Below are 12821 nucleotides of genomic sequence, written 5' to 3'. Positions count from 1 at the left end.
GCCACTTCTGCCATCACACATGTTCTGGAAAAGGGGTTGGCAAACTATGTGCCCTGTGGCCAAGAACAGTCCGCCACCTTGTTCTATAAATAAAGTTTTATTGAAACACAGCCACAACCATTTGCTGATGCATTATTTCTGCCTGCATTTGTGCTTCAACAGCAAAGTTGACTGGTTGCAACAGAGCTGATGTGGCAAACAAAGCCTAAAATATTTACCATCTGGCTCTTTACAAAAAAAAGTTTCCTGATGCCTGCCCCAAAGGGACAGAAAAGTCACGGGCCCAGTGATAGAAGAACAACGCAAGCCAGGCTGGGTGGGGCAGGGGGGGGGGGGGGGGGTTGGTGCGGTTAGTGAGAAAGAGGGGAACACAGAGGGGGCAGGAGAGGGGAGGAAGATGTGCAGCGACAGGATGTGGGGCTGGCCCCAGGGGGAGGCAGAGAGAATGCTAGCCAGCAAGGCCACCTGAGAGGGAGGTCAAGGCTCAGGAGGCAGCAGGTCCCATCCTTTGGAAGCATTTTCCAGAAAAGTACAGACCTGAATGCAAATCCTGGTGTGCATCGAACAGTTCCTGAAACCTCTCCTCGGCTCTGTACGCCCGGATGGTCCAGAGCCCCTGGAGAGAAGACGATAAGTGGGAAAACACCGGGCTCCGAGCTGGGGAAGCAGAGAGAGACGACAGAGAAAGTCAGTGGGAAACCATCTGTGGTGGCATGTCCCAACAAACAGCACCGCCAGTGCCTCCCAGCGGGCGGTGGGAAGGTGGGGTAGGGGGAGGGGGGGAGAGGGGTTGGGGCAGAAACGCTGTGCCCCTTCTGGGAAAACCCTGCAGGTCGACCCTCAAGCCCCTGGTCACACCATGCTTTCCATTAACCACCTGGAAATGCTTCTTTCTGACCCCATCTTTGGCCAGCTTCAAGTCATAGCTAGTTTTAGATAAATTCTTTCTTTGCTAGCCCATTCATCATGGTCCTGCTCAAAAGATCTGTTGGTAAAACCTGGGTGTTTGGGGGAAGGTAAGATCTCACTTGTGATACAGGAGGCTACAGAGATCTTATGAAATGATAGGGAAAAACTCAAACTTAATGCCAGAGTCTGGTTCCTTAGCCCGGCATCAAGTGTGTGTGTCACAATACCACGCATGTTCTACAAGCAAGGAGGGAGCAGGCCTCCATGTGTGGACAGCCCTGGGCTGTGGGCCATCTGACCATCCACTCTGCCTGGGGCTCTTTCCAGACTTGGGACCATTAGGGTTAGTGCTAAGGTTAGGGTCCCCAGCCCGCGACAGTGCTGAAAGGAGAAAACCTTCTCCGAGGCAGACAGGACCTCACATTTTCCCTTGTATCTAATCCAGGCAAAGAACCTTAAGTGACTCTGGGATGGTGCTGACCACCCAGTTTTAGGCTTGTGGTCTTGCTGTGGTCACACTGTTCTCTCTCCACCATACTGAGCAACTTTTAACTTCTATTTACTTTAGCTTCCTTTAACCTTGGACTTCGAAGAGAGCAATATGAACACAGACTGAAACTCAAGTGCCAAATCCGAAAGGTTGGAAGCTCCATAGAGGCCTTTCCTACACCCACCAGCCGATGCCCCAGTCCACCCCCAAATTCGGCCAGTCTGGATAGAAGGTGCTCAGCAGGATGACTCAGGGGACTTATATGGCTCATTATATTAAGAGAGTGCTACACATGTGCAGAGAACTCATGGCTTCATGCCCAGAGCAAATGTTGTCACATAGACTGTATTTCACCACTGACAATTCTTCTGAGAAGGAAAAAAGAGGAGCTACAATTCTCCAGAGCGTGGATGTCCTCCTCACTTGCTTCCCTCATTAGGAGGTCAAAGTGGCAATGGATTATCCCCACAGGGTCACCAGCCTCGAACACCAGGGCACCCAAAGAACACATCACCTTCTTCACCGCATACCCAAGAGCAATAGCGGTACGACAGGAATCTTGACCTGTGGAAAACTATCCTCTGTCTTCCACACGCCATTCAGCTCTGAGCGGATACCAGGGCGAGTGAATTGGAGGGTTTGCCAAGAAAATTAACTGGGACAAAGAGAGAGAGGGGACGCCAAGTCTCTGGTATTACCGTGTCCAATGTAATATCCTTTTTCCCACCGACTAAGCCAACTATCCTGAAGTAGACCTATGTAACACCCATGGCATTAGTCACCAGTCACAGACAAGTGTAACCTCCATTTCACAAGACAGACAGCTGTGTTTTCCGTGATCCTGAGGACTCTTGGGGACACAGAGTTGCAAATCTTCCCTGGCAAGGTGGGCAGGGAACTGCCTGCAAGGACCCTGGGCTGACAGCCTTGCTATAGGCTCTTGTTAATGCTATGGGTGACCTGCTAGCTGTCGTGTTCTTAATGCCTTTGGTAGAAGCCAGCAAGCACTGTTTAAGCCTCGACTCAAGTAATCCTCACAAGAACTCCAGAGGGCAGGTGTACTATATTCTTGATAGAAGGAAAACCATTCCGAGGGATTAAGAGCACTGCCCAAGATTAAGTAAATCAACCAAGTAGCTGGTAGAGCTGAGTGACAGACCCAGCTCTGGCTTATTCCCAGGGCTGTGTTTTTTATCATGACCACAGCACCTCACAGAGAGAATAATCAGGGTTAAAGATGCCTGTGTATGACTAAATGTCTCTCTCCCTCGCCCCAGACTTTGTAGTTTATCTTTAGAAAACCCTACAATCTTAATTCACAAGCCTTACTCAATACTCTACATCTTACTAAGCATCTTAGGTTGAAAAAAGTCCCTAAGAACTGGCATAAGAACTCTAAAACAGCAGACATGAGGATCCATGACTTGAAAACACGTGGCACATACGTGTTAACACTCCCCCAGCAATGCCCCTGGCAGAGATTGCTAGTTGACCACAGAACCCTTACAGACAAAATTTGAATATGGCTTCATGATTCAGGCACTGCCCAATGAGTAGAGTTGGCTACAGAAATACAACTAAATGCCATCCAGGCTTTATGCACTTCTTTATGATTGAACATTGCTAAGCTCACAATTGCAAAAATGAAAAACCATTAGATCAGTTGTAGATTTGACAGCAAGGCAGCATAAATGTCAGCCCAAGATTGCAAGGTTTCAAGTGTGACCTGAAAGTAAATCTCAGGACTTTAGCAGTTATTCAAAGCACACGGATGAAGCAAGTTTGTGCCGTCTAGCCAAGACAATTAGATGTCCTTCTTTTTGCTGGTGGTCTCAACAGCAGCCTCAAGAAGTATTATCAATTATTGCTTAGAGCAGTGTTTCCCTAAGTGTGGTACGTGTACCCCTAGGGGTACGGGAAGAGTTTGATGGGGATATGCACTGCACCGTGCTTAGCTGTGCCTAATTCTGCATTCTCATGAGTACGAGGGGTACTCAGCGTTACGAAAATTATAGAAGGGGTACACATATGTCAAAAGTTTGGGAAACACTGGCTTAGAGGAAACAGTGGAATTGTTACTTATGGCACTGACCAGAAGGTCTAATCAACTGGCTCCCACATTTGGTTATCTGTGAGGTTTGAAGGAAAGAGTGGCCTCAACTAGTAAATGACTGAAGCCTTGTTGTCTACACAAAAGAATGGTTGGGGCTTATCACTTGTCCTGCTTCTACAAGTCCCGTCATCTTAACAAATCACATCAACAGAATGCTATCAACACCTTGACCACACTGCTCCTGCTCTGCTGCCCCATTAAAAGATATGAGAAAGCCAACCCCCAACAGCAGTTTAACTGGATTTCTTGATGACTGAAAAGTGTGCTATAGCTTTTATGAAACTGTCACCCACTAGCCTAAATACTTAGGACGACTGCCCTTCTAGAGTTTATTATTAAAAAAGAAACACACATTTTGCCACAACAAAAACTCCTTTATCCTGATGAACTTGTATTTTTCCACTTGGTAGATACGGAGAACCGTGGGAATCAACATTTCTCTCCTTAGCCTGGCTTCCAGAAAGCTAAGTATTATTTTGCAGTAACTATCCTCAGTTGAGGTTTCTGATACAAATATCTTTCTCCCTTATGATTGGGTTATCATCCTTATAGACTTAAAAATATATATATTAGATATTCTTACTTAAATTCCTTCTTTATGTTTTGGCTGTCGTCCTCAAAGATTTAAAAAATATATTAGTATCTATTCTCCTTATAATTTTGTTGTTTTAATAACAAAATGTTTGTGCATTAATGAGATAAGCTCATTATCGGTATGTCCTCTGTGATTACCTGTAGAACACAATGGTTAATCGTCAAATGCTTTTCCCACTATTTTAACACTAGGAAGCTGAATAGAGTAACACACTAAACTGATCCCTCTCCTGTGTCCTCCCAAGGGGATTATTTTCAGTATCCATTTATATGGACAACCCCCCCCCCGGGGGGGGGGGGGGGACGGGCCCTCAAACAGTGAGGCACTACTGATGACAATAAATAGCAAGACTGAAAATAGCAGTGCTTATCTTTTCAAAACATTTAACAACCACAACTTATTTGACATTTTTGGGGTATGTGAGAGTAATATGTTTTTCAAATGTATCACTTTCTGACATGAGTGTATTTCCTGACACCTCCTTTTCTTCCTCTTAATCTTTTCCTTTCCTTTGTCATTACTAGTAAATTCTGGGGGAGGGGGAGAGAAGCTGTTTTATTTCTATACTAGTTAAAACATGATGAGAAATTTTATACCTCAGAAAAACATGTATGGCCTTCTGCTCCAGATTAGGAGGTATGTCATGACCAGGAGGAAAACTGTCTGTCTTCAGTGCTCACGTTCCCACGAAATATTACTCCACAGACATCCATTCCTGCCTTATGCCAAGCTGAAGGCTGCACCTGGCGTGGCACTGATCTGTTTGCGGTAGAGGCCACACTGACTAACGGAGGTTTTAGTCCTCAGTTCATGTTAACTTGATGAGAATTTCAGGGGCCTCCTTAATTAGGGCATGAATGGAAGCCAGATTGCACTGCTGCCATCCCAACCTGAGAGCCTTTGTACTCACTTGTAGACTCCAGGCGTTTGACATCTCTGGACGTTTCTAAGAAATATCTCCGAAGAACGATGAAAATGATGGCGAGGGGAACCAAGGGTATTGCGATCCACGGTATAACCGCCACCGCCACGCCGACCACACCAATCACTTGCAGAAACGTCTGAAACAGTGAAAAGAGATGCAGAGGTCTCCTGTGATGTTGTGGCTTAAAACAAGAATTAACGATGTGGTCTCTGCCCCCATTTCCCACACAGAGCGCCCAGGTTATCAAGGTACTCGTCTTTTTTATGTTAAGGAAGTAGCCTTAGGAATACACCTAGAGAACAGAACTGGTTGACAATGGAGCCAATCTATGGTTAGAGGATTAAAACTTTCAGTGTTTCCCAAACTTTTGACATATGTGTACCCTTTCTATAATTTTCGTAACGCTGAGTACCCCTCGTACTCATGAGAACAGAATTAGGCGCAGCTAAGCACGGTGCAGTGCATATCCCCACCAAACTCCGGTGCAACACGTACCCTCACCAAACTCTTCCCGTACCACACTTTGGGAAACACTGCTAGAGCAATTAAGGTTGATCAGCCCTCCAAATTCCCTGTCCTCAGCTCTCTATTACTAAAACAATAATTGGCTTCCGGCACCTTGCCTTATGTCTCTCTTCACTGGCGGTGGATCCATATTCTTAGCATTTACAATAAATCGGTCACCTAGCGAGTAAATGGGTTTTTCTAGTTTTACGAGCCATTCTAGCAAATTAATGGAGCCCAAGGAGGGTCTCAGTGAAACCCCTGATTTGCAGCCAGTCATTCAGAAGCACAGGTAACAAGCCGGGCTTGCAAGTGAGTCTGAAGTGAATGGCGGTCTGGTGAGACTAAGTCCTTTATCTCCTTTATCTGTGGAATCAGATTCCATCCTGGACAGATGGTGTCAGAACTGAGTCAAATGCCCGGACATCATGCTGGCATCCGATAATTTCTTGTTGGTGTGGGAAAGCCTCCACACACACACTGGAAATGGGTCCTGGAACCCTTTCACCTCCTTACCAAGAATTCTTTTCAAAAATAGATTTAATGAGTTGTTTTGTTAGGACTAAATTCCTCACTTCCAAAGATGTGTTGTAATGGCAGGAAATGTTTTCCCATCCAACCAAATAACAAAAACATAGGTGTGATCCTGCTGCTACTTATCGAATGCTTACTATATGCCAGACAGGAGATAAGAACTTCCTGGGCATGAGCTCTTCTGATGCTCTCAGTAGCTCCATGCGGTAGGCATTGCTATTTTCCTTATTAAGCTGGTGAGAAAATTTGAGACTCAGAGGGGGTAAGACTTGAATCCCAAACTATCATGAGTCAGTAGATACCACGTAGGAAATGAGCAAAGTAGTTATTACAGATGAAGAATCAGAAGATGCAGCTATACTCAGAGATAAAGAAGTGGATAGAGACATATGTAAAACTTTAGACAATAAAAAAAAGTGGATAGCTGTAAATTCAGTACTCAGAAAAGGAGGAAAATGTTTACCTTTGGAAGTGGGGTTTGGCTTTCATGTTCTACCTATATTTAACACTTCCTGCATGCTGTCTGTGTAACTGAATAAATACTTCATGTGCATTAATTCACTTAATTCTCACAATAGCCCTATTGAATTAGTAATATTATCCCATTTTACAGATGGAGACACTGAGGCACAGGAAGAGGAAAACCAACTTGACCCAGACTGCAAAACATATGTTAGGGAGTACATGTTGTCAGCCGTTATAATATACTAAAGCTTGCCCCTCATAATCAACTTTTTGCTGCCCAGGAAAAAACAGTGACTTATTTGAGCCTCCTAATTTATCTTTAGTTTTTTTCCTCTAAACACCCTGCCTGAGCTCAACCCTGGTTGAGCATCAACCTGTGAACCAGGAGGGAATGATTTGATTCCCAGTTAGAACACATGCCAGAGTTCCGGGCTCTCTCCTCATTGATGTTTCTATTTTTTCAACTTCTCCTTTCCTCTCTGAAAGGTTGGGGGGGAGGGGGGGGGGGAAGAGATCGAATGGTGGGGACATGAAGATGCATATTGGCATGGGTCAAGACCTTCAAAGTTTATCATCTTTGATGAACGCAAACCCATGACCACCTGCACAAGGCACAGGGTGCTACAGAAACATACGGAGGAATACTGGACCCTGTTTAGAGGGTTCTAAAAAGAGACTTATGCCAAAACCAGTTTGGCTCAGTGGATAGAGCATCAGCCTGCGTCCTGGGTTCGATTCCGGTCAAGGGCATGTACCTTTGTTGCGGGCACATCCCCAGTAGGAGGTGTGCAGGAGGCAGCTGATCGATGTTTCTCTCACATCGATGTTTCTAACTCTATCTCTCTCCCTCCCTCTCTGTAAAAAAATCAATAAAAAATATTTTTTTAAAAATAAAAAGAGACTTGTGAACAAATTTCACAGGCGGGCTTAACAAACAGAAAGAGAGTGGCATGGAGAATTTGCAGGTAGTAATCACAATTGATGCAACCTATGACCAAGAAGGAGCCCAGCAGCAAAAGTGAACGCGGGTTCTCCTGTGTCGTCTCAGCACTGGCACCGCATCCCCTATCTGCCAGCCCAGCACCGTGCCCACTGCCCACCCAGGGCAGCCATCCGCGGTGGGAGGATTAGCAGGGTGACGCCTATGCAGACGTAGGTTATCGTTTCACAGCTTTTCCAAATCACTTTTCACAAAGGTCCTCACCACCAGCTCTGAATGAGAAAAGATAGAACTGTCATTTCCACTGACAGATAAGGAGCCAGGAAGCTGGGAGTTTAAGTGGCGGTCCCCAGTTCTCCCTGTAAGCAGCGAGGTATCAGGGAGAAAGCCGGGAGCACACTGGACTTTGGGAATCCATGCCCACAGCTGCAGACAGGAGGAGCAGGGAGGATGGAGGAAACCACAAGGGCTGAACGTGTGGTCGGGAGCCCTTGTGAATCATCAAACTGCATTGTCTTGATGCAGACCCCTGTGCTTTTACAGCTTCTCCCAGTCTCTGCTGTACTGTGGTTATCATCACAAAACCCAGAGACAAGAGGAATAGAATTCTGCAGGAACAAATTCCAATAAATAAATGGAGAAAAATAGGGCTGTCTGCCGGGACCGGTTTGGCTCAATGGATAGAGCGTCGGCTTGGGGACTGAAGGGTCCCGGGTTCGAATCCGGTCAAGGGCATGTACCTTGGTTGCGGGCATATCCCCAGTAGGGGGTGTGCAAGAGGCAGCTGATCGATGACTCTCTCTCATCGATGTTTCTAACTCTCTATCTCTCTCCCTTCCTCTCTGTACAAAATCAATAAAATATATTTTTTTTAAAAAATAGGGCTGTCTGGCTTCTGAACAATGTCTCACAGCTACTGGATTCACCAATGCATCCCACCCCGCTGCACCCATGAAGGAGCCCACCTTCTTCCTTCACGCTCATGGGGGAGGGTCTTCCAGCTGGCAGATCCTAACTAAAGTCACCAGGCTTACCTTCATTAGTTGTTAGGGGGCAGGGCGGAGGGGTGGGGGGGGGCGTGGAGGGAGAGTAAAAGTGGCTGTGGTTTTTCTCTAGCTGTTGTATCCAGGACCTATTTTATTTGAATATGCACCTCTGAAATAAGATGGATAATAAACCTCATGCCTACTACAATTTCTGACCTCTACATATCCTCCCCTCATTCCCCCTCCCACCTCAACCCCCCCAAGCCCTGATAACCTCGGGAACCTGAAGGCAACTCCAACAAAACTTTTTTTTAATTGTTACTGTTTGCATTCCACATCCTTTTTCCTCTAAGGGGAAAGCCTTGCTTCTTCTTATTGAAGACACACTCGCTCTGAAATTGCTGAGCATTCAGGGAGACGTAAGGAATAAGGTGGGGATCTCTGACTCAAAAGCAAACCAAATGCCTGCTTACCAGGTTATTCAAAAGAGAAGATCGATTTGACATTTTCTACTTTGTGCATCATGAGCTGGTGCCGTTATCATGGAAAACACAAAAGCTAGATTTTGTGAACCACTGAATCCCAGGAAAGTCAACTGTGTCTACCCCATCCAGGTTGGCCTTCTTACTAAGCAAGCATCTTGATTTGGATGCCAGGGTGACTAAGGTGGAGGAACCTGCCACCAGCCCTTATGAAGGGAAATGTGACATGTACCCCTCCTTCTCAGGAAGCCTGCTGCGGCTGTGGGCAGCTGTTCCTAACAAACCACACTGGCATACAAGCGAATATAAATAAGGTGTACAAAATAAAAAAAAAGGGAAAAGTGCTTATAAAAAAAAATGTAATGGTTTTAAAAACCTGCCCAATCAAAAACTTTGGAAAAAAAGAATGCCATATTTATTGTTGATGCCTAATGGCAAATTTCCTCATAATACTGAAGAAGTCCCACAATCCCCTAGATCTAGTTGGCAAGCAATGAAATGTTGGTCATCCCACCCGCCCAAATACTAATAATGAATATACATTTCATGAAGCTTATAATGTGTCCAACCTCTTAAGTATTTCACAGTCATTATTTAATCTTATTCTCGAATCAACTCTTAATAAGAGGGATTATCATCTCCATTTACTAGGCAGGAAAATGACACTCAGAGAGGTTTAGTAATTTGCCCAAAGTCAGATAATTCAGTCATTTTTGACCAGTGCCTGTTCTTTAAAACTCTGCATAATATTGTATCCCATATACATATCAGATTCATATTTGAATATTCAATACGAAAAATATGGATAATAAAGTAAAAATTCAATACGTAAAAATATTCAATACGAAAAAAAAATAAATAAATATATAAAAGCCTAAGCAACTGTTACGACTGGATGATCAGCCGGTAGCTATGACATGCACTGACCACCAGAGGGCAGACGCTCAACACAGGAGCTGCCCCCTGGTCATCAGTGCACTCCCACAGCCAACCTATAGTGAACCTTCCGCCCTCACGTGTTCTCCCCGCTGCACCCCCCCATCGGCCCTGATGGGGCCTGCCAGCCAACTCCTTCAGTCCCTCCCCTGGCCAGCCAACCTCCCAGGCTGATTCGGACTGGGCAAGATGGGCCCTGATGGGCCCTGATCACGGGCCAGGCTGAGGGACGACACCTGTGCATGAATTCGTGCATTGGGCCTCTAGTAAATACATAAAACACAAGCACAAAAAAAATGAGGCTATTTTGCATGTTCAATATCTGCATTCAGATGGTGGTAAAAACATTTCATTTCCCTAGGAAGTCTCTTCCTCTAGAATTAACATTGTATTGTAATATTATAGATTTTAACATAGTCCCATCACAAGCACAATTTCAAACACAAAGACCTGTTTGCCTGTTTGGCATCTAACTACCAAACTGCTTACAGTCCTGTAAGAATTCCTAGGTATCTACCCACGATTTACTTTCAACTTAATTCCATGGAATTCTGTTCCTGCTCGTCTTTGTGAAGCTTGTGCCAAAGAACATGTTTTCTATAAACAGCAGTAAAAATGTATTCTTCTTATTCTATGCAAATAAATATGTCATCCATACTTTTGGCTCACTCCATTACTATTTGAACTCTTCCTCACTCGCATACTTACATTAAATACTAAGTAAAATATGTATTTAATCATAAGACCACTTAACAAGTAGACAGTACTTTTATTATTTGCTTACAGCATTAAAAAAATAAAACCAGGATCATTAAGATTGCTAACACCTCAAAGGAATTTCAAAGCTTTAAAATCTACTGTCAGTCAGACTCCAAAGAATTCTGTTCCAAGTTGTGATAAGGGCAAATCATCCAGATTGCCTTAAACTATTGCTGATCTCACAGAAGATATGGCTTAAATGCAATAAACAAAGCAAGATTCACTTCTTGGCAAGAAAACATGGCAAGATTTTCTTCTGATTTGGAGAAAGAAATGATGCCTAGTTTTTTCATCAGTAAGCTGTTTACTGATGTGGGTGTAGGAGAGATTCTTCTATCTATTTATTTTGGAAACATATAAGATAAAAAAATAACCGTTCCATAAAATGGCTATCACATACAGTAGATTGTGCTGCTGGCTAGTACGAGATTCTTGTGGAGGCAGTAACATTTTGAGCAGGCTATATAAAATTCTACAAGTATTAAGAAGTAAAATGTAATTCCAATCAAATAATACTCATTATACTACAATGATAGGTAAATAGAAGCAAAGAGAAAAGTGTGGAAGAGTCTTAAATGTAAGCTCCTAAACCTTAATATCAACCTAGGATTAGTACTAAATCCTCAGGTGTAAGTTATGTGTTGAGGTGGCTCCTCCCGTGTCTTAAGGCAGTGGTCGGCAAACTCATTAGTCCACAGAGCCAAATATCAACAGTACAACGATTGAAATTTCTTTTGAGAGCCAAATTTTTTAAACTTAAACTTCTTCTAACTCCACTTCCTCAAAATACTAGGCCATGGTATTTTATGGAAGAGCCACACTCAAGGGACCAAAGAGCCGCATGTGGCTCGCGAGCCGCAGTTTGCCAACCATTGTCTTAGGGAGTTCAGAGGTCAAATCTGGTTCCTTCCTTGACCACTTGTTTCTTTTTACTTCATCCCAGTCAGTGTATGAAGAGGTCTATGCAAACTCTAAGATTAAACTTTCTACACTTGTCCTTTCCTTGGGATATGTCCATTATTTCTTTCATCCCCCATTTTGGCCTGGGATCTTTTCATATCCACACAAGCTCTGGGGCTTGTGTAGTCTTCAGTTAGTTCTTTAATCTGAGTCCTAGCTAACTCCACTGCATAGTGGAATGGTGGGGTACAGATTACAATTTCTGAACCACACATAGATAATATTAGGGAAATGTAATGCACTTCTTCCTTTCTTTGTGATCATCATCTTATTGATCAATAACTCCCTTTCTACCTTACCTCAGTGTTAGAGCTTATGAAGAAATTCAATGCTGGAGTCCCTCTGTACGCTACTTTTAAAGGGCATCCCCTAGAAATAAGGGCACCACCGAAACCGGTTTGGCTCAATGGATAGAGCGTCGGCTTGTGGACTGAAAGGTCCCGGGTTCGACTCTGGTCAAGGGCATGTACCTTGGTTGCGGGCATATCCCCAGTAGGGGGTGTTCAAGAGGCAGCTGATCGATGACTCTCTCATCGATGTTTCTACCGTAACTCTCTATCTCTCTCCCTTCCTCTCTGTACAAAATCAATAAAATATATTTTTTAAAAAAAGAAAAAAAGAAAGAAGGGCACATAAAGGTGGAAGTAAAAGGTTGGGAAAAGGAACCCAATGAAAACACTAATCATAAAAGAAATCTGGAGTGTCTAGCTATACCACTATAAACATAGAAGCTTTAAGTTAGTAAGGATTCATAGAAATAAATAAAAACATTTCATAAAAATATTCAATTTATATAGAAGATATTAAAAACTCTACATTTATATAAGCATAACAACATAATGACAAAATCTGACAGAACCCTGGAGAAATAGACAAATCCATACTCCTAGTGGGTGTTTTTAATCCATTTATCTCAATAACTGATTGAACAATCAGATAAATATCAATCCTATGTAATAAAAGGGTAATATGCAAATGGAATGACCGGAAGCTATGATGCACACTGACCATCAGGGAGCAGACACTCAATGCAGGAGCTGCCCCCCTGTGGTCAGTGCACTTCCCCTGGGGGAGTGCTGCTCAGGCACAAGCTGGGCTGATGGCTGGCAAGTCCAGCGGTTGTGGCAGGAGCCATCAGTAGGACATCCCCTGAGGGCTCCTGGACTGCAAAAGTGCACAGGCCAGGCTGAGGGGAGCCCTCCCCTCATCCCAAGTGCACGAAT

General features: G+C 44.0%; 1 protein-coding gene across 1 annotated transcript in view; it reads right to left on the bottom strand.

Moving 5' to 3' along the window:
• ABCC4 (ATP binding cassette subfamily C member 4 (PEL blood group)) overlaps window positions 1-12821 on the bottom strand; it is a 223382-nt gene that overhangs the window by 39825 nt on the left and 170736 nt on the right. Inside the window, exons 21-22 of the mRNA XM_084876712.1 lie at window positions 5018-5168; window positions 538-657 (exon numbers count right to left, since the gene is read on the bottom strand). Of these exons, the coding sequence (XP_084732838.1) occupies window positions 538-657; window positions 5018-5168 (271 nt within the window). The remainder of the gene's footprint in view (window positions 1-537; window positions 658-5017; window positions 5169-12821) is intronic.

This window comes from Pipistrellus hanaki (genome assembly GCF_964339955.1).
Source record: "Pipistrellus hanaki genome assembly, chromosome: 3".
Classification (NCBI taxonomy): domain Eukaryota; kingdom Metazoa; phylum Chordata; class Mammalia; order Chiroptera; family Vespertilionidae; genus Pipistrellus; species Pipistrellus hanaki.
This window is presented reverse-complemented; position numbering and strand designations above follow the sequence as displayed.